At 34.6% G+C, this 22,559-nt stretch overlaps 1 protein-coding gene across 1 annotated transcript in view; it reads right to left on the bottom strand.

Annotated features, from left to right (window-relative positions):
• Positions 1-693: 693 nt before the first annotated feature.
• Positions 694-22,559, bottom strand: part of LOC145672978 (ATP-binding cassette sub-family G member 5) — a 169,201-nt gene continuing 147,335 nt past the window's right edge. The window contains exons 9-12 of the mRNA XM_081742259.1: positions 21,186-21,279; positions 13,913-14,051; positions 6,927-7,109; positions 694-4,226 (exon numbers count right to left, since the gene is read on the bottom strand). Of these exons, the coding sequence (XP_081598385.1) occupies positions 3,869-4,226; positions 6,927-7,109; positions 13,913-14,051; positions 21,186-21,279 (774 nt within the window). The 3' untranslated portion in view covers positions 694-3,868. The remainder of the gene's footprint in view (positions 4,227-6,926; positions 7,110-13,912; positions 14,052-21,185; positions 21,280-22,559) is intronic.

Raw genomic sequence — 22,559 nt, 5'->3', positions numbered from 1 at the left:
ATTAGATGCTCATTTTACGTGGTTCAGGTTTGGTAAGCACGTATTTTAAACACTATGCTTTATAATCTAAAGGTCAGGAAACATGAAAAAGGAAAGGTGCTCTGGTCTTCTGATAAACTCGTATCCTTCTCGATAATATACAATGTCAGAAAACATACTGTCTGTGACTGTAAATGTACAACTTTCAGTAATGTACGACCTGTAAACTTGTAAACATTTCTTGGATGTTCGTTGAATCCTGTAGAATGGAGTTTTAAGTGGCGTTACTTTCAATTAGTCAACGCTCACTAATTTTCAGAACCATTTACTGCTATGTTTGTACTGTGATGACACTTAAAGTTGAGTTTTATTGATAGATACACATGACGTAGTCACACCATTGTTGAATGGAAATACCTAGAAAAAGTGCAACTTATCAGATTAATATGGTGTTGGATCATTTTTCGCCTTCAGAATAGTCATAGAGGTCGTGTATGTTAGTAAGTGGAAACTTCAGGTTTTTTCATTAAATGGATAAGGATCTATATGATGGAAACACGAGCTCAAGAACATAACTTTTCTTTGATCCGTTTGAAAGAGACAATCCTGTGATTCTATGATTAGTTTGCTTTCAGAACACTTTAAACACCGAAAGCCCCCTTGTGTATGTCACTGCAGTGTATGTTGTAAAGAGAATAAGAACATATATACCACTTTATTCATTTACTTCTTAAATATTTATTATATAAAACTGTACATAAATGTCAACTTTAATACCTTTCTTGTCTCTATAACATACGTCATTGCAATATATTTAAAAATATTAATCATGGCTGTCCTTTGAAGCTTATGACTTTAATTTATTTATATATATTCATTAATTATTTTTTTAGCAAACCTACACAAATCCCATGAGATAAGTTATTTTTTGACCTCCTTTGATCAGAATGTACGTAATGAAATTTCTTAAAAGAGTACCCTTATTCAAATTTCATACTTCATTGCACATACAATGTGGATCCAACATATTGGTGCAACTTAAGGTGTTTATATGGAACTTCTAATTTCAGTATAACTAATTTCCATATCACACATATATCACAGTTTTGATAAAATAATGTTTTAGTAATTGTTCCAGATGAAATTTTCGGCGAGGCACCCGAAAACTTTATGCAATTTCCAAGGTTTGATAAAATTAATCTAACTTACTATTAAATAACTTTCAGTGTGCCAATAAAATTAAAGTTAGATTAGGTTTGGTTAGCTTAGCTTAGCTTGTACAGTTTCTCTTTCACTTAATAAAAATAAATAAATAAATAATACCGATTCTTTAGCTACATTTGTTCAGGTAGGCTAGTATTTTTTTCAAGATAACCTAAATGGGGAGTGCAGCATAATAAAATTCGAATGAAGACCCCAAACAAAATATGTAGGTTACTGAGTACTTCCTTGTAGGGATGGTTATTCCTAATTTGTTAAAATTCTTTCTAAAGGCAACATTGTAAATAATTTCTACAATAAGGTCCGCTTTCATGGCATTTTTAACTGGGCATTTTAACTAAAAACTATACTTTCATGTAGTTATCAAAGAGCTGAACACACCTGAAGAAAATGCGACTTTTACCTGTTTGATACGGTGAGTGGGGACCACCGTTAGTTTGGAAAAGCTCTGAACCGTCGTGGAATGGACATAAGCCATTGTTTGTTTCCAGACAAATATTGTGCTATTTCCGATGCCATGCAGCACTTACTTTCATCAGCAAGAATATCTGCTCCGGGAACTAAGTTCCAGAACTGACCACAAGGTGTTCAATAATGTTGAAGACTGGGGATTAGACTGGCCAGGGAAATTTAGTTCATCGCAATGTTCAACAAATCACACTTAACATTCTCAATACTGTAAACCGGAATTTCTTCTTGGAATTGGAATATTATCTTGAAAAATTGCGACACTATCCGGGAACAACATCTGGACCATAAGATCCACTTGGCCACCTAAACATGTCCAAATAATCACTGGTGGCAATGCGCCTGAGTGCGTGCACATAGTAGGACCAACAGAGCACCAGGAACTTGTAGTTACGGCATAACAGAACCACCGTCATATTTCACGACAGGAACAAGAAAGTTCGGAGTACAAGTTTCTTTGCCCAACCACAACATGAACGGACTGTAATTGTAAGTAAAGTGAAAGAGAACCCATTGGATCATATGTGTTTTCAATCATTGGTGGTACACTTTGTACTATCTTGGCACCAGTTTGTTCCTCACAAAGCGTTGTAAATGGTGAGGAACGGTTAGGAAATTGCAAACCGATCGAGGATGTTCAGGTTATGAACATCTAATCGAACTGATTATCACAATAGGCTGTTCATGGTCCTGAATTCCGCAGTCACTTTTGCCGCATTCGCTTGTTGACAGTTCTCTTCAATTTCCGGCGATACCTTCTCATAGGCTACTCTTCCGTCTACTATTACTCAACGTCGACGTCTTCCCATGCACTCTGTAGGCTGTCATCGCCTTGGACACTGTTTCTCGCGACACACAATAATAAGTCCAACCTATTCATTGGACTTAAATCTACAGTTTCCTCGCTATAAATGGGTTGTAAATGGCGATTAATTTCCGCTGTTAGTTCTTTTAGCCACGTTGACATTATAATAGTCCCTAACTCTGTTATATCCTCTTCCAAATAGAAAGTGACATGGAGACTATGCTAAATTAATACTGATATAATAAAGTATATTTCATATTTCAAATGCATGACTTGCTTCAAAAAATATATCTTACAATTCTGTTAACATTCTTAGGAAATTTCAATCAAATTTGAACTAATTTTACCACTCTATTACTGTAAATTTGGTTGCTAAGTTGTTTTAGGATGAATTGTAAGAGACTGTTTTAATATGGTTAATATATCAATGTATTTTCGCAGACAAAATTCAAGACAATAACCTTGTAATGGGAATTTCAGAACAAGAAACGGTAATAGTATACATGAGAACCCCCTGATCTGCGTTTCTTCTGTGTTCTATTACCACTTCTACATGAAATACCATAAATTTTCTACGTAGTGCAATAGTAAGAAGTATCCATGTGCACAAGACATGCGATATGCGTTAAATCCCCCCCCCCCATACACACACATAGTCATAGATAAAGTACAAGGGCACTACACATGCAGATACAAAGTACAGGTACGTTCTTTTTTATTTTCGTATCAGTCAATAAGTAAATAAAACTCGCTTTGTTACCCCCTTTGTAAGTTCGTACATACTCAATGAATAATCCCTAAAAGTATGAGCGTCTTGCTCCTTCGGGAACCGATGCAGCTTATTGTATACTATATCCCAAGAGACCCTCAATTCCAGAAAATGCTTCGAACATAAAGACTCTTTTACCTCTTTTCGAGACCATTTAAATATCAGAAGATGAGTCTCATTGGATGGGAAAAGAAGAATGTTTAAAGGCTAAAATGTCCTCTTGTCCTTGTCTGCAGAACTCTTTCTTTCTTAACCTCTGTTGAGGTTGTATATCTTCAGGTGCAGATCTAGGTTCCAGTCACCTATAACACTGAATTTTGTTATAAATAATTGCTTTATAATATAGTAAGTTTAACGTAAAAGTTGATTAAAGATAGTGGATGAACCTCCATTTGTAATTTTCTTCGCATTATAACCACATTTATAATGCGGTTGGAGATCTTAACAACATTTACAAAACACGATCGTAACGGAGGTTGCGTTACCCATTTTACTAGTGCGAGACAAAGATTTTCATCCTTGTAAAGAATAATAAATTCGAACGTTCTTCACTGCAATGAACGTTATAAACGTATATACACCTATTAAAAATGAACAACAATCCAGAATGTATTCAACAAAATATATTATTCTCTAAATTTGGCCTTAACAAACGCCGGCAACGGAATGAGATAGAGAAGACAGTTCAACAGTGCCATTCCACAACCAAAAGCAAACGAAATTCCTAAATTGAAAGTGAGTTGAAGCTCATTTTCATATATATCTGTTTGAGACATGTGATAGTAGCGCTCCGTTAAATATGCTGTACCATCTGGATACCGACATCCAAACGTATCACTAGGTCCAGTACAGTTGTTAATATTGTCTCGTGGTAAGTCTTTCAATTTGTTTGCAAACATTTGTTCGTTGAGGAAAGCTCCAGCGTATCTTGGTTGAGTGATATAACTGAAGTATAGCAGCCACTCAGGAAGACCTCGCAGGGACCTGTTGACAAAATGAAAAGATTTAAATCACAGGGTAAACAATATATAAATAATGAGCTTGTAAAATAATTCTTTACATTTTTAATTGATTATGTACACCTCCTGCCAGACGACAAACCAAATCAAGTTAGTTTAGAAGAGTCGTCTGGCAGGTTGTCTACGACATTACGGTCGTTTTACTAGTAGTAAAAAATGAACCGAACTTTGCTACGGCGTTGTATTTGTAGCAACTGTGCTCTGGTTACGCAGAGGAATTAACTGATATGGTACGGCTAGACTAGAAGGCAGCTATTGCAGTTATCAAGACGAAGACTACAATAAAAAAAATGGTTCCAGTTCTGTTAAAATAGCAAGATAAAATAAAGACAAGAGCAGCGGGTGAACATAAAATTTTGTGTTAAAATGGCTGAGATATGAATTCTGCTATGTTAAACGTACGGGGAGGAAGTAATGTTGCGGACCTAAGTTTACGAATAACACAAGCGATTCACAAGTGTTCACGTTTTTACTAATAATAATCCACATCCAAGAAGATCAAGATCGGCAGGAACTGAAATGATTATGAAAGAGTCAGACAAGAGAAGAGAGAGAGAGAAAGAGAAAGAGGCAGGGAATTCGTGTTACTACTCGGTTCAAAATCTCTTGTCGTCGCGAATTCTGTCGAGGAATTTGAAGCTTAAAATATATAAAACGATAATCATGCCTGTTGTTCTGTATGGTTGCGAAACATGGTCGCTTACTCTGAGGGAAGAACATAGACTGAAAGTATTTGAGAACAGGATCCTGAGAAGAATATTCGGGCCCAAGAGGAACGAGAATGGGGAATGGCGGAAGCTTCATAACGAGGAACTACATAGTTTATACGGTTTACCCAACATTGTTAAGGTCGTCAAGTCTAGGAGGCTTAGGTGGGCAGGTCATGTAGCTAGAATGGAAGAAAGTAGAAACGCTTTCAAAGTCTTGACTGGTAGACCCATAGGAAAACGACCATCAGGAAGACCTAGGCGCAGATGGGAGGATAATATTAAGATGGATCTCGCAGAGATAGGAATACAAAGTAGAAACTGGATGCAATTAGCTAAGGATAGAAGTCAGTGGAGAGCTTTTGTGAACGCGGCACTGAACCTCCGGGTTCCATACGCCATAGAGTTAGTTAGTTAGTTAGTTAGAGTCAGACAACACAGCAATTACTACTTCTTTTCAAAGATCGAACATTTTCTCAAAGGGCGCAGGTTCGCTTCAGCCGAAGAAGTCAAGCCGTATACAACATGTGGTCTGAAAGAAAAAAATGAAATGAAATCTTTGAGTTTTACGTCCCACGGTTATGCCGGTTAGGCTAAAGGAGACGGTGGTCTGAAAGAAGTAACGAAACATAGCCTTCAGGGCTATTTTGACAAGTATATCACTGCTCAAGACGATTATTTTGGGAGTGGTGTTTTATAAAAGGTTGTTTTCTTATCGCAATAAGAAAGCCTATAAAGTTCGGTTTATTTTGACTGTACTGCTAGTATTTTACCATAACATGGCAGTACGTATCTAGTACAAATAGTAATATGAATGGGATTGGAATACCTTAGCGAAAAAAAAGATACCTATAGTGCAATGCATATTTTGTGAGCAATGAAACAAAGATTTAAGAATATGTTGATGGAAATAGGTAAAAGCCTTCCAAAACTGAGAAAATTAGCTGTTTTCAACGTAAAGGCAATGCAAAATTATTGTGAAAAATGGACGAAGGAACGATGTTAGAGAGATATGTTAAAAAAAGAAAATGAAGCGGATTACTACGTTGTATGATAAGAAATCGTATTCTGAGTGGTATTATACAGTGCGTTTGAGAAGTAACTATACATCTACATAAATATGATTATATGTTGAGTGTTTGGCCAATTTCCGCTTTAGCTTGTCGGGACTATGATGCATAGCGGCCGATTTTTTTTTTTCATCACGGACTGATGGTCTACCACTTAGTTTATAGTCCTTTACAAATGTAATCTCCCTAAATTTCTCAATTACATTTTTACACTGCGTCGATTAGGAACAAGCGTACTGGAAATCTAACGAAAACAAATCTATGAGTACGTGTACTCACCATGCTCAGGAAAACGTATTCAAGGGTAAATACTCGCTGTTCTAAACTTAACACCATTCTGAGCACACTCTGTCTCAACAGTTTGAAAGCGATAGTGCACAATAAAGATCAATGGACTACACACATTCTTGTTTTAAGATCACCAGTCTGACTGGCTCGCGAAAGAGAACTGCATGTAAACACAAGTTTGCAACCTTTGCAGAAAACATTATTCGCAGCACACGAAATACAATTGTTCAACATATAATCGTGTTTATATAGGTAAGAAGAAATGATAAAATCAAAATAATAACAGTTGATGTAGGAAATGTGAAACGTGCTTTTATCTCAAAACGAAGAATTTAACTGAGAGCTGTAATATATTATTATTAGTTCTATTATGGAACCAAGTGAAACGAGATCCTACTACGCAACATGTAAGATGAAAACGTATTTTCATTTCCGTGTCATAACTCATTTCTATATTTACTTTACATTAGCACCATCTGAACACCATTTCAAACATTTTAAGTTTAAATATCCAAACAACAATGTCCGGAGTTTAAATATCCGGACATTGCTGTTTGGATATTTAAACGTATGTATGGTAGTAGCAATGACAACACTTACCTAACTGTCCCACTGCTGAGAACAAGATAAATAATCGTAAGGTATATGCTACAGTTGGCAGCACTGAATGAACTTTTGATAACTGTTAATAAGGCTATTGTCTGATGTTCCGCCAGGAGAGCACACGCCCAGAGAACGCTGCCAAACATGAACCAATCCATTGAGTCTCCTATATCAGTTAGTCTGCAAGAAGAAAAGGAAAAATTCTTAATCTCTTTCACATTTACATCAAGCATATTGAAAACTGAATTACGTAGTCCATTAATTATTCATATCATTATGAAAGATAGTAAAAATTATATTACGCTGCACATTAATTACGTATATTACGTAATATGAAGGGTAATGAACGTTACGTATAAATTAATTATACATATTACTATTAATGATGATGAATACAGCGTTCAGGTCTTACAGTTAACTCTTCGCATCTTCACTAAGTCTAATGCAATCAATATTACACCCTGCATTAATTATTCACTTGCCATGAAGGATAACTAAACGGCGTGACAAACATCTTGGCATTTGAAGGCGGCGCTCCAAATTCCCTTTAAATGCTACTAGCAAATCAGAGGCCAATGGTATTGCCGCGTTTATCTTCCACACATCCACGTCTATCCCCTGTCACCTGATCGCGCTGTAGTTTGTCTGCTTACCCATAGCCACACCCCTTTACCACTTGGCAACGTCACGCCAGAGCTTGCGTTTTATTCGTTTAGCTGAAATGCCAAGATATTTGTCACAGGCCTTAAATGCTGTTATTGTCCATTTGTTATTTAACTTTATGAAGGATTTAAATTTCCTTCGTATTAATAGTTTTATTTACTAACTATTAAAGGGAATAAAACGAATATTACGTAATGTATTATTTAATTTCATGAACGATAATGAATAAATTTTTACTTTCAGCATTAATTGTTCACGTCATAAAGAATGGTGAAAATAATATTTCTTTTATTAATAGTACACATATAATATTACGTTGTCTGGAGAATAAAATATTATTTTGTTGTTCATTAAATGAGAGGTTCTCCGGACTAAAAATTCATAGGCAAATCGTCAGTTTTAAGAAAAACGCAAATCACGTATTTTATATTTCTTTATCGGAAACGGTTACCGGAAACATAGTACCAAAAGAACATAAGCAATGTCGATTTTAAACTCAAATCACGATATGATTATAAATAATGTTAAACATTGATCATAAAAAAAGTACTAATATCTTTAAATAATGTTTCACATTAATATTCCGGGTTTGTACAATTGTCAATTCTACAACGTGATCGTCTTCAGCGGTTCATTTAAAACGATTTCAGAACGGTCTAATGATGGTATACGTCCTTTATCAACTATCGTATGTGTTATGCAATTCAGTTGAATTTTATTTTTTACTGTATTTTCTAGACTAATATTCCATCTAAGGGAACCACAAAGTCAAACCTCGAGAATCACTGGTGATCCCCGAACAACAGTTTGAGAAACGTAATTATTACAACGCATTTTCTTCTTAGACAATGAACATAATTAATTATTTCCTGATACATTCCAAAACATAATAAGATATTATTAGACTTTTTAAGTGTTATATGAAGCAATTTCGGGAAATTTCTATTTTATTTTATTTTCATGTTAATATATTGTAAGGGGCTACAGTTACACCACAGTATCCTACTATAGTTTTTTTTATATTTCAAAATTGCCTCTATAAGCGAACTTTCTTGCTTAATAATACACATTTAAATTTACAGACAAAAGCACAATTAACACAAATTAACCTATTTTTTAATTATACTCTTTTATACATATTGTATGTATTAACATAAATAAATTGGGTAAAATTGGCAATTGAAAAAAGGAATTTCAAAGATGGGCTTACTAAAATAGTATTTGTCTTGCAACAGAAAGGAAACATTTTATTTATAGACAAAAATGAATGTTACAAGTTGTAAATCACAAAATTATGTAATAGTTCATTTTTTTAAAATTGTGATCTATTTCTAAAATATATATCTATATATATAAAAGAGAACGCACAAATCCTTTGTTACCTCATCACGCTAATACGGCTGAACCAATTTCTTTTATTTTTGGGGGGTTATTAGGATTTGGACCCTAGATGGTTTTTATCATATCACTTTAATTTTTAATTACCAGTGTCTTGAGATAATTGACCATTCAAGTGTCCATAACGTACAAATCCTTTGTTAGTTCATCATAGGTAAAAATAAACGTATTTATATGCAACCCGCATGACCGTGTAACTCGGCGGGTTAACATAAATGACAGGCGATATAATGTTAACATTTACTGCAATCTACTATGGTTTTTATCATATCACTTGAAAGCGAAAACTTCCGGGGTGACCGCAGCGAAGCGGGGCGGGTTAACATAAATGACAGGCGATATAATGTTAACATTTACTGCAATCTTCTATGGTTTTTATCATATCACTTGAAAGCGAAAAAGTAAAAATTATCTAAGTAACAAAGTTTATTGCGTTCCGGGGTGACCGCAGCGAAGCGGGGTGAACGCTGCTAGTATATATAACTTACTAAGTTTGATTATTTACTACCTATATATCAACAAAATATTTGGTGAAGATTGAATGATGCAGTATTTCTTTCATAATAACTTACGTCATATTGACGTAGTTGAAATTTATAAAGGAAACAGTATGACGTCATGAAGAATGTCAAAAGATTATAGTACGTATTAATATTTTTGTTATATTTATTCTTTAACGATCAGTTGCTTCTTAAACATTTAAACATGTAAATTCCAACAAAAATGTATTTAAAATTGGACTATCCCTTTTAAATATTTGAATAATCAGAATTTAAATATTACTATCTGTAATACTAAAATAATATATGAGTATCATGTTACAATGTTTACAGCATGAATTCAGCTTTGAATGTCTGATTTCGAATGTTATAATCAATATATTCTTATACGAGAAGTTTTTTAGTGTTGCATGTGTATCTTCTTTTCGATTCTGACATGTAAATGTTATTCAGTAATAGTCACACTTTCACCGAATTTGAAAGTTATTGGATTTCTCTTTCGTCCTGGTTTTTTTTAAGGAAGAAAGAAATAATGAATAAAATATAGGAAAATACGAGATGTATCAAAAAATAGGGGAATAATTTTACTAAAAACAGAGTAATAAGGTTTACGAGATGTATCAAATAATACGGGGAATAATTTTACTAGAAAGAAAGTAATAAGCTTTACGAGACGTATCAAATAATACGGGGAATAATTTTACTAGAAACAGAGTAATAAGCTTACATGGAATTTGATGTAATCTCCTTCAAAGTACTGTCTTTGGCTAGTAATACACTTATCCCAACGTCGAATCCATGACTGGAAGGCTTTTTTTAAAAGGACATTCAACTGCTCTGTCATGGACTTCTCAATGTCAGGAATTGTGTCAAAACAGCTTCCTTTAAGCACGGTTTTAATTATTTTGGGAATACATGGTGCTATATCTGGAAAGTATAGTGAATATAGACAGATAGGAAGAATTTTTGAGCCAAAAACTCGCGGATCCAAAGCAAGGTAAGGCACGGCGCGTTCTTGTAGTGAAGAAGGAGAACGCTCATTTAATTGGCAATTAAAATGAATTTTCGCGGACCCTCACTGAGATGTTTAGTTCTTCGAAAAGCTCTCGAATAGTCATTCGTCAGTTTGAACAAATCATCTGTGCCACTTTCTGCACGTCTCTATCTGCTTTTGATGTTCAAGGACGTCTCGATCGTTGCTCGTTTTCAACCGACTCCTTGCGCTTTTGAATCGCTCATACCACTTTAAACAGTCTTCAATGCCACCTATTCATCGCCGTACACTGATTTTGACATTTCCTGAGCTTCTTCGGCACTTCTTTGCAGCTCAGAACAGAACTTAATATTGGCTCGCGACAGACACTCTTAACACATCCTCACTCTTCTGCCTCCGGAAGCCAACTAACATGTCACAACTCGTTCAAACTCAACACTGACTGTACCAAAGGTTTAGGCTACCGGGCTTACTAGTTGAAATAGATACAACATCGATAGATGGCACTGTGCAACCACATTCACCGTACTTTTTGACCACACCTTGTACATTGACAGAAACATATTTAGAGAAGGCATTAGTATAAATAGATTGATTGAGGGAAGTTTTTTGGTGTACGGGGTCTAGGGTTCAATTGTCGATGGGAGAATAATGATATTTGAACACACTACGGGGGTTCGGATTTTCACTTCAAATTGCAGATCCTTTCCCATATAACCTCAGTGCTAAAACGGGACGCTAAATTTCAACAAAGAAACAAACAAAATTTACGTAAAATGACATGTTTCTAGTTGAGTGACATGTGATCAGAATTAATTCTGTACTTCTAGCTCATAATTCACTGCCTCTTAACTCATATGTTTTACAATTTAGGCGTGTTGTCTGACAAAGTCAAGCACCAACTTGAGCAAAACTGGGATTTTCAGTGGAATATCGAGAATTTAAGCTTCCTTTATAGTGTTTCAGAGTCTGTTTAGTTGAAAAGCCGCTTCAAAGTGTTTCAGGCTCTGTTTGTTGAGGCAGTTGTGTTACTTTCCTAGGAAAACATCGAGACGTGTGAATAACAACACGGCACCTATGTCGCCCTCTCCCGCAAGGCTTATGTGATCACATCACCCTTGTTTTTTCTTCCTCGCCCGATATGTTTATTTATGCTCTCACAATAAATAATAATAATAATAATAATAATAATAATAATAATAATAATAATAATAATAATAATAATAATAATAATAATAATAATAATAATAATAAAAAATCAAGTCATTATTCTTCTTCCTGTTTTGTGATTAGAATGTGGGTATGATAAGGTTTCAGTCTGGAATTTGTCTCAACTGTACACAGCAATCATAGTACACAATCTCAGAAGAAGAGAGAAAGGACTTGATGGTCATGTGTAAATATTTGGTACCAGAAAAGGAGGATTTTTATCAGAGCCAGTTTAAGTTTTGAGTGCATTTTGTCTCTTGAAAAAAACAAGCTTTACCATTTTCTTTACGGTAACTGAGTTGTAAAAGTTTACAAAGTCTTTTTTAGAGTTTAACGTTTGCTGATTGTTTTTTTTTTTTTTTTTTTTTTTTTTTTTTTAAGGTGGATCACTAGGTGTTCTCGGTGCTATGCTAAACACTGGTTGTTAATGCAGCGTTTCCAGATAGTGTCGAGTGTTTACTGATGCCAGATAATAAAGGAAGTAATCATGGAATTCTGCGTGGATACTTACTGGAGAAATTCGTTTTCGACCCTTACTGCAATTCACAGCTAAATTCCGCTTTTCGAACTGCAACGCTAGAATCCAGGAATTACACGTACAAATTCGGCAACAACGCATTATGGCGTTCTGCGCTAGTTTTATCTCAAAATCTATTTCCTTAAATGTAAATTAAAATTTAAATAAAATGTGAATCATAACACGAAAAACGATTAAACAATATGTCTATTTCGTATGAAGATCGTTACTTTTAAAGTACTTTACACATTCAAATAAACATCTCTTAAAATTGAGCACTTCTAGTAAGATCTAGCAGCAAGTGCCATCTTGTGTGCTCATAGTAAAACGAATCAAATATTTTCTTCTATTTGTTACTTTTTTCAATATCAAAAGACACAACCAAATGAATCAGTGTCTTGTGTTGTAGCTGAAACATAACTTTATCTTATAGTACAATATTTGTAATATATAACGTTTCATTGCACAGTAGTTAAGGGAATGAGCTAAAATATGTACTGACTTCCGGGTGGTGATCCACCTTAAGGATAATTATGATATGTTTCTTAGAAGAAACATTTACGTTTGTGAGTTTTCATGAAATGTGTGATTTTTGACAAATCTGGTGCGTCTTGATTTAAATAAAAGATTTTTTTAATATGAAAAAGAATATATAATTATTCTTAGGATATTAATTATCGTTACTTTATATATAGGATATTAATCATCATATACAATACAATTAATGCGTTTTGTTGTTTCAGAAATAATGTTTTATAAACATATCATGTTTGCTCAGTTAAAAAAAAAAAGGGAATATTTTCTTTCAGCGTCTGCTTGTCGATGAACTATGGATGAGAGAAGTGTCAAGTAGGTTTTTTTTTTTTTTTTTTAATGAGTTACCATCAGTGACAACACTAGAGGAAGGTGAGGGTCAAGCCCCCCTGGCTCCCCAGACGTATTGTAATGTTGGTCAAGTAAGATAAAACTATTCTTTCTAGAACATAAAAAAAAGGTGTTTCCACAAAAAAATTCTATCCCTGACATCCCAAGGAATTACATCTAACATCGTCATGGGTATCATGTGAATAAACGAGATTCTCAGTATTCACTGTAATCTTTCTGCTCATGAGAACTTGGGTAGAACAACTGGGCACATGCATAGATTGTCCTAGGTGGGTGCAAAATGAGCTGACGTCTTTTAAGATGCCTCTTAGTGGAGAAACAGGGCACATATACAGACCATCCTAGGTGGTTAAAAATGAGCTGAAGCATTTTGAATTGCTTCTGAATGGAAAAACGGGATACATGTACAAACTGTCTTACGTGGGTGAAACATGAACTGAAGCCTTTCAAATTGCCTCTGAATGTGAAAACGGGACATATGCACAGACTATCCTTGGTGGGTGAGAAATGAGCAGAAGCAGGGACATCTGCAAAATTTTTCCCAGAAGGGGAGGGGACAAAAGACCGAGTCCAAGACATCTTAATGCATGCGTACAATTAATGCATCATATAAAACAGTAATTATTTATACTCGGATCCTAACTACAGTAAATAAGCTATAGCGTTAGTCTCGTTGTTCGTCATCAGATCTCAGTTCTGGAAAGATGAAAATTTATGCTACAAGCAGAAATTGAACCTGGGACCTCTACTCACTACCCATTTGGCTACACAGAATCACAAGGTTTGAGGAATTGTTGATGATAGTAATAATACTTACTCAAACACGATTCTTGAAGCAGCTGCCATTGATAGGATGGAGAAAGGTATACTGAATAAGGTGTATGAGATAAGAAACAAAGGTCCACCGTATAGGCCTTCTTGTCCTTCTTGGTAATAGCGTGTACGGAATGTTGAAACTGAAATTTAAGATAGAATAGGAAAAATATTAATAGAACTACATATAACATACTTATATCTATTTATATATCTGTCTATCTATCTATCTATATACAGGGTGTTCATTTATTATGAAGCCAAAATACACAAGTGAAATCCTCACACATAAACAACAACAACAACAACAACAACAAAAAGTCCATATAAACATAGGGCGAAAAACGCGTTGTTTCAGATTTACGAGATGCCGAAATCGAGAAAATTGTAACTTTGAGGCTACATAACTCGAAAACTATGAGAGATATCAAATGCGGTTAAAGAAATATTAGAGAAACTAGTACACTGAGTGTATAAATAACCATGTTTTAAAGTTGGGTTGTACTGGCGCACATGATTTTCGAGAGAGAGGTGGAAGTGCGGAACCTATACCGCAGCTCCCTCTATACAATCCATTGCGACGATACGTCCCACCTCTGAAACATGGTTATTTAGATAGACAATGTTCTAGTTCCTCTAATATTTCTTTAACCGCATTTGATATATCTCATAGTTTTCGAGCTAGGGAGCCTCAAAGTTACAATTTTCTCGATTTCGCCATCTCCTAACTTTGAAACAACGCGGTTTTCGGCTTATGTTCATATGGACTTCTTTTTATTGTTTAGGTGTGAGGATTTCACCAGTGGATTTCATTTGTTTAGAACTAATCGTCAAGAAAATTATTATAAATGTAGATTTTCTTGAAATAAGTCTGGATTTTCTTACGTTTTTAACAGTGACTCTTATACTTCTAAGAATGACACATGCTACTTGTAACTTTGTGATTGGGAAAGCCAATTTGAAATTGTTGGATAAATGTTGGCAAATTGTTTCTTGTCCAACCTTCACTTCAACGTTAGATCAATGAATATTTCAACTTTATTTTTGTAAATTATCAATTCCCAACCAAAACAACCATTAGCCTACGTATCTTTCAACTTAATTTTTGTAATTACCAATTTCCAACCATGACGGCCATTAGTCTACGTATCTTCAAACTTTATTTTTGTAATTACCTACTCCCAACCATGACGACCATTAGCCAACACATTTTTCAACTTTATTTGTGTAATTACCATTTTCACTCATGACAATCATTAGGCTACATATTTTTCAACTTTATTTTTTCTAATTTCCCAACCATGACGACCATTAGCCAACGTATCTTTCATCTTTATTTTTGTAATTACATACTCCCAACCATGACGACTACTAGTCAACGTATCTTTCAACTTTATTTCTTTTAATTACCAACTCCCAACCATGACGACCATTAACGTATATTTCAACTTTATTTTAACCATGTCGACCATTAGTCAACGTATCTTTAAACTTGATTTTTTAAAAAAATATCAACCCCTAACCTAACCTAACCATTAACTAACGTATGTTTCAACTTTTTTTTTTTTTTTTTGTAATTACAAATTCCTAGCCATACCTACCATTAGGCAACGTATTTTTCAACTTGATTTTTGTAGTTAGCAATTCCCAACCATGACAACCATTAGCCAACGTATTTTCAACTTTACTTTTGCAATTACCAATTATCAACCATGACGACTGTTAGTCTACGTAGCGTACACTGACGTGTATTTCTTTTCTTTAAGAGAAATAAAGGACAAAAAATAGGACAAGAGGGAAATATTCTGTTATAGGAAAGTAGAACTCGTGAATAAAATTGTGTTACTCTTTTTTATTATTATAAGTAATAGAAGGAATTAAAAGATATCCTTGAACGGAATTCGAAGTAGAGCGAGCAAATCAACATTTGTGCAGTTCGCACACACAACTGCATCCGCTAATAAAATCAACCACCATACCCTGAGTATAGATTTTACACGTCTTTTTTTTCATTTTTTAAAAATTTCGTATTGATATGAAACAGTGTCACAAGTTTCTTAGTTATCTTGTATTAAATTACAAGTTTCCGTCATTTGACCTGAATATAAATGATTTAAAATATTGACTGGCGAATAACTTTCCATAAACTCCTTCCTTTAGTGATCACGAAACTCTCGGAGTTAAGGTCAAGGCAAAGTCTGTAGTGTGAATTAGTTAGTTGCACGGAAAGACAAATGCAGTTGAGTTATTGATTTGATATTAGCATTTAGTAAAACCTAATATTTTCTAATATAGGAATAATATCATCATCATTATCATAGGTATCCTGCCATTATTGGCAGGTCATTTGCTGCAATTGAGAAGCTTCCATGCTCCACGGTCTTCTGCTAACCTCTTCGTCTTCACGTACAATTTTTCTATTTTGATATCATTCATTAATTATAATCTTCTTCGCCCCTTCCCTCTCTTTCCTGCCACCATACCCTATAGTACATCCTTCATGATACAGTTCCTTCTTATCCAATGTCCCAACCAGTTTCCCTTTCTCTTCTTAATAATATTTTAAAAAATGTTGTTTTCCCCCACCTCATTCGTTTTCCACTCGACCCAGCTAATTCTCTCCATTCTTCTCCACACCCACATTTCGAGAGCTTCCAGTCATTTTCCATCATTTTTCGTGAAGTCCATGTTTCTGACCCATAGAGTTGAATACTCTACATGAAGCATTTTATGAGTCTTTTTCTCACTCTTTATTCAACGTCCCACAAAATAGTATTTTCTTCCTCCGGAAGGCTTCTTTCGCCATTCCTATCCTTGCTTCTACTTCACGTTCACATTTCGTATCACTACTAATAATACTACCCAGGTATCGAAAACTAGTCACTTGTTTTGTTTTCTCCCATTCTACTTCTATATTTTGTTATACCGACCCCTTCGTTCCAATCACCATAGCTTTTGTCTTTCTAACATTTATTTTCATCCCATATATCACACAGCACAGCTCTCCTAACATCTTATCGATTTTCTCTTCAGATTCCGCAACAAGCGCCATATCATCTGCAAACTGTATACATCTAATCATTCTACCTCCTACCGAAGTGCAGTCTTGATTATGTAGGCTCTTTAGATATTAAGTAATGTTGGCGAGAGACAGCATTCCTGTCGAACTTCCTCCAATTACACTGTCCTCTGTTATTTTCTCTCCTATTCTATTACTTACTTGTTGGTTCATAGATAACTTTCTTATGAGTCTTCGATCTTTTCATTCCAAGCCAACCTTCTTTAAAACTTTCAGCAACAATATTAATAATAAGTGAGGGAAATAAAGACTAATTTCTCGCTTATTCTTAATGTTTTTGTTCTATGGGAATTCAGTATTTAAACCGGATATGGTCATGGTTTCATTAAAGACATAAAAATGGGGAAGGAATTTACTGGTAACACACTGAATCCATATAATAAAATCGTTTTTCATTATTATTATTATTATTATTATTATTATTATTATTATTATTATTATTATTATTATTATTATTATTATTATTATTATTATTATTATTATTATTATTATTATTATTACTATTACTATTTTTTGCCTCTTTTCCTCTATATCTAAACCTGGAGTGGTTATATCTATCACCGCAGGTTTCACTATTCAAGAAACAATGAAACCATATCAAGAAAACAATTCGCGTCGTCTCTTGTCAGTAGGAATAAAAGTGGATCTGAAAAGGTAGTGGGACGGATGACGTCACGGTGTCCCCGTGCCTATCTTTGCCCATTGTAATTTTTAAGGAAGTGGGGAAAGATATCCCATGCGTTCCCCCTCACTTTTATGTAATTTCACTTTGCGTCTGACCTCATCATGCAATAACTACTGAACCAATTAAAATGATAGTTATCATGATTAGAATCCTTAGGCCTCGATTTTATAATATTACGACTCGTACATTAATAATTATTAATGTAATACTATAATTTTCGGCATGGAGGGCGAGGAAAGGGAGGGAAGAAGTGTCATGTAAAAATAAGCCAAAATTTTCGATATTAGGTCCAACTTCTTGTTTTCTGGATCGTTGAGATTAATAGTGACACTCCGGATGCCATCTAAGTCCAAATTCATTTTCCATTGGCTTGAGGTGATATGTAAAACTAATCTGGAACAACTCATATTAATGTCCAGTCTGATTTTTTTTTTTTAGGGTCACTGAGGTAAAATTCCCGATGCCATCTATGTCCAAATTCATCTCCCATCGGCATGGGAGTGAGGGTTGAGGGTAGAAAGAGTGACACGTAAATAAATCGAAAATGATCGATTTTAATGTCCGACCCATAGTTTTCGGTGTGTCGGAAATGAATAGTGAAATTCCCGATGTCGTTTAAGTTCAAATTCTTCCTCCACCGACATGGGATGTAAAGGATGGGAAAGACTGAGATGAAAACAATCAAAAAAAAGGTCGAAATTAGTGTCCAGTCCTTAGTTTTCAAGGTGTCTGACAAGGAACCCCTTGAGTGCAAGGTCGCAAGTGGAGTTTCTGGTAAGGGTCATTTGAAACTATAGTGTAAACAATGATGACAGGAAAAATACTAGCTGCTAATGACTCACCATGTGCATCAGGAGAGCGACAGAAGATACGTGTCCAAGAGGTGCAGAGATCAACCTTCTATGGGATGTGTGTATTACACTTCACAAAGTGGACATAGTCGATATTCACGAAATGTTCAAAACAAACTATTAACTTTGAGCATGAACACAGAATGAAAAATGACGCGCCACAGTCATTACAAACGTTCGCATCATCAAGATCGAAGGTGAACTCCTTGGGAGTTACAAACCATTCTGGAGGTTCAGTTACATTGGTGTAACGGGTGCCATCACATTCTATCCGTTCTCATCTGCTCGGAGACGTTCTTATTTACGTCTCTCGCAAAGCTGATTTCTTGCAGCAGTATATTTATTTTTGCTCACTACTATTCGTGCTCTTATAGCTAGGAAAGAAGCACATTGATAAAATTTGTTTTTCGTGTGTTGAAATACCTTCTCCAACTGTTTACCTATTAACATTTGTACCTATTTGAAGCTCGAATGAAAAGTATATTTTGTGTACAAATTACTCTCACGGTCAGATAAACAGCAGAATTTGGAATTAACGTCCTAAAATGTTGTTAGGAGCTACAATAAACTCTAAATAAACGATATTCAAAATATGGTTGTTCATCATTATATAAGGTGGAGTAGCCCATAGAGAGGGTATAAAGAAGAGAGAAAAAAAAGCTCGTCTGATATCTGTCCAACACAAATAAATCATTAACACTCTTCGTATAATTTGTTGCTATTTTTTGCTACTTTGAGGTTCACCCAGATGTTTAACACTGTAAAAGAAGGACCGAAATAGCCGAGTATGTAATATGAAGATTTATGACTGCAATGTACAACAGACAGTGCAGCCTGGACAGTCATTAGTTCCCTCATCAAAAAGGAAAACAACGTTTCAAACACTAGCTATAAACTTTTTCGATCTTGTTTTGTTTTTTATACTTCTATTTTTACCCCTTGTTGTACAGAAGAAACACATTTGGCATGTTTTTATTTTTAAATTTAGAGATAAAAGAGGAAAATTAAGTGACGTTGTGTAGGGAAGGTAGGTTTGTTTCAGATTTCTCTTATACGACTTACATGAAAAGAAACACAATCTATTTTTTTAATATACAGAAGAAAAGGCTAAACCATACTTTTTAAAAAATAAAAACTATTCTAGTAGTATTTTTTTGTCAAATTTTTACTTTAAAATTATGACGTGCTAATGCAGTGATGCAAATAAACAAGAAAATTTTACTCGCCCAAGATAAAAGCTATTAGCCACATCTCACAATAGAAATCATTTACTTACCTTCTGTATGATATTAAATACTCGCCTGCACCGACGAACCACTCGCCCAGGGCGAGTGGTTATTTGCATCCCTGTGCTAATGGTATAGTTAACGTCTGAATGAATTTGGTTTTCAAAACAGAATTAAAGCAAACATACAAAGATGTATTTCCATATTCAACTATTTTTAAGGTGTACAATGATAATGCATACGCCTATTTTGTATGTACTTCTAAGTATTGTTTCTATTTACAGGCAAAAGTGCTATTTAAAAGGCACAAGCTGTTAAGAAGAAGAAGAAGAAGAAGAAGAAGAAGAAAGATATAAAGAAATAATTTTAAATATTTTGTATTTATATCAAGGATCTTATAAAATAGAGGATGTGCCCTTACAACAAAATCTTGAAGCCATACGTCACAGTTTCGCCACCCCTACTCTGCCACTCCGCCCAATAGGATCGCAATGTTTTGAGCCAACAATCATGACGGAAACAAAAGTAGCCAATCAGACGATGGTAGAAACGAGAGTAGCCAATCAGACGTGTCGATGTTCGGTTGCTTTTTGGCTTCACCGATTTAATAGGATGAAGATACATATGGGCAGATCCTCTATTTATAACATCCTTGATTTATATCGATATATTTCTTGTTTTTCGTTGCTATGACAACCTGTTTATTTAGTTGATATGGTAACTAAAAAAAAGATAGAACGAAGAGCCATCTTGTAGGAATGTGATTGTACATTTTTTCAATGTGACAAATTCGATATATAGTACGAAATATATATTCTGAAGTGTATACTAGAGGTGTGATTTTATCATAATCTTACGTAGTATATAAATATTCAATATGTATTTGGAATCAGGGGTTGTAACGGAAGAAATAACTTTACAGGTGTAAAGAAGCTAACACCAGCTTCTGTTTACACTGTTGTTTTTTTTTATTTACAATAGATAAGTTCTTCGATACTTATTATTAGATTTAAAATTATTAGGTGCGCACACATTCTTTCTTTTAGACAAGAAATTGGTATCATAAAGTACTCATTGGAAAAAAATTGTTACCTCCGGATGGAAATAGAGATAATTTTCCACCACCTTTTAGCCTCCTTCATTACTAATCTCTTTTCCGTAGCCCAATATGCATAATCGTCGGAGGTAAAACTAGAAATTCCATTATATATATATGGAAACAGTCAATATCTGGGACTCTCAGCTTTTTCATTATGTACTCCAACTAGCACATCTTTCAGACAATAAAAAAAAAAAAAAAAAAAAAAAGAGTTATTGGGTCTCATCTACGAAATCTTAAGAATTTACTCTACATAAATGTCAACAGTACTCCATATGTTGATAATATGTGTATTAAATATACATATATACATGTATAAACAAAAAAATGTACTTACATGTTGATGCAGTAATCACAATAGAAACAAAATATGCGCCAGCAAGACAATTGAAGACAAGTCCATTCCTTGTAACGAACGTCCGTTGATAATTCTGGAAGAAAAGGGAAGAGGGTATCATCTAAGTTCTTTCGACTTTCCTTTTAAAGACACATTACAAATAAAATCGAAATACGTGTTATTGTTTTCCTAAATATTTCAGAGGAAACTAAGATCACAAATATCCAGTCAAAAGGCAATTTTAACTTATTGTACCGTCATCACAGTGGCGGCTATCTCAGGAAGTCCTGTCAGAAAAAAAAAAAAACAGTTTTATCGCTACGACTACCCTAATGCCCTAAACTTACCTAATGCCCTAATTCCTATATATAACAATTAGAACATTAGGTAAGCTTTCTTTCCCTTTGCTTGTAAGAACATAATTGTAATTTTTACTAATGTGAATTACACTGAGTCGCCACTATGTCACCAAAAAAAAAAAAAAAAAATAGTATACATACTCTACACGTCCTTTTATCAATAGCCTCCAAACGAGACGCCAAATGTATTTACTAGGGATGGTCAATTCCGGAATTTTTACTCTTCGGAATTCGGAAAGTAAAATCGGAAAATTCCGGAATTCGTAAGAAATTCGGATTTCGGAAAAAATCTGGAATACGGAATAAACCGGAGATCAAATATTCAGATTTCGGAAAAAATCGAAATTCGAAAAAAAATCAGGAATTTTTCCGGAACTCGGAAAGTGAAATTTGCGATTCCGGAAAATTTTGGCCATCCCTAGTATTTACTGCTTTCTTTGGGATAGAGAAAACCCAATCCTCTGTTTACTACTAGAAAGTATGTTTCAAATGACCAACAAGTTTGGCAGTTACTGGGAAAAGAATATAGAATGTATACTTGTTCTTGCTAAGGACTGTTTAGTACAGTTTAATATACTCATAAGATAGGGTTATATCACTTACAAGACCACCTTTACACACGCAGTGTTGGGTTTATGCTCCTCCTCCTTTTAGTGTGGCTATGAAACTAAGAGGCATATAATACAATGTATAACTTCCAAAATTGCGAGTAAGATTTTTAGTCTAAAGGAGGAAATGGTCAGTGAAATAGGATGATAAAGATGGAATGAAAGTGCAACGGGAGGAAAGGCAAAGCTCTTGAGAGAGAACCATGCATGCGGTCTTGTTTCTTACAAAATCCATTTAAGACGATTCAGAAATTACACAGGAACTGGAAATCACTCTTCATTTTTTTCTTAAATAGAGAAACATACTTGTGGAATTTGTTGACTTGGTGCGATTGGAATGCGCAACCACGTCTGGTGGGAAATCACCCTCCGCAACAGAACTAACAGGTGGACAGTGGTCACACGTA

This window comes from Thermobia domestica, chromosome 16 (assembly GCF_964235325.1).
Source record: "Thermobia domestica chromosome 16, izTheDome1.hap1.1, whole genome shotgun sequence".
NCBI lineage: Eukaryota > Metazoa > Arthropoda > Insecta > Zygentoma > Lepismatidae > Thermobia > Thermobia domestica.
The sequence above is the reverse complement of the archived record's forward strand: the minus strand, read 5'-3'. Positions and strand labels throughout refer to the sequence as shown.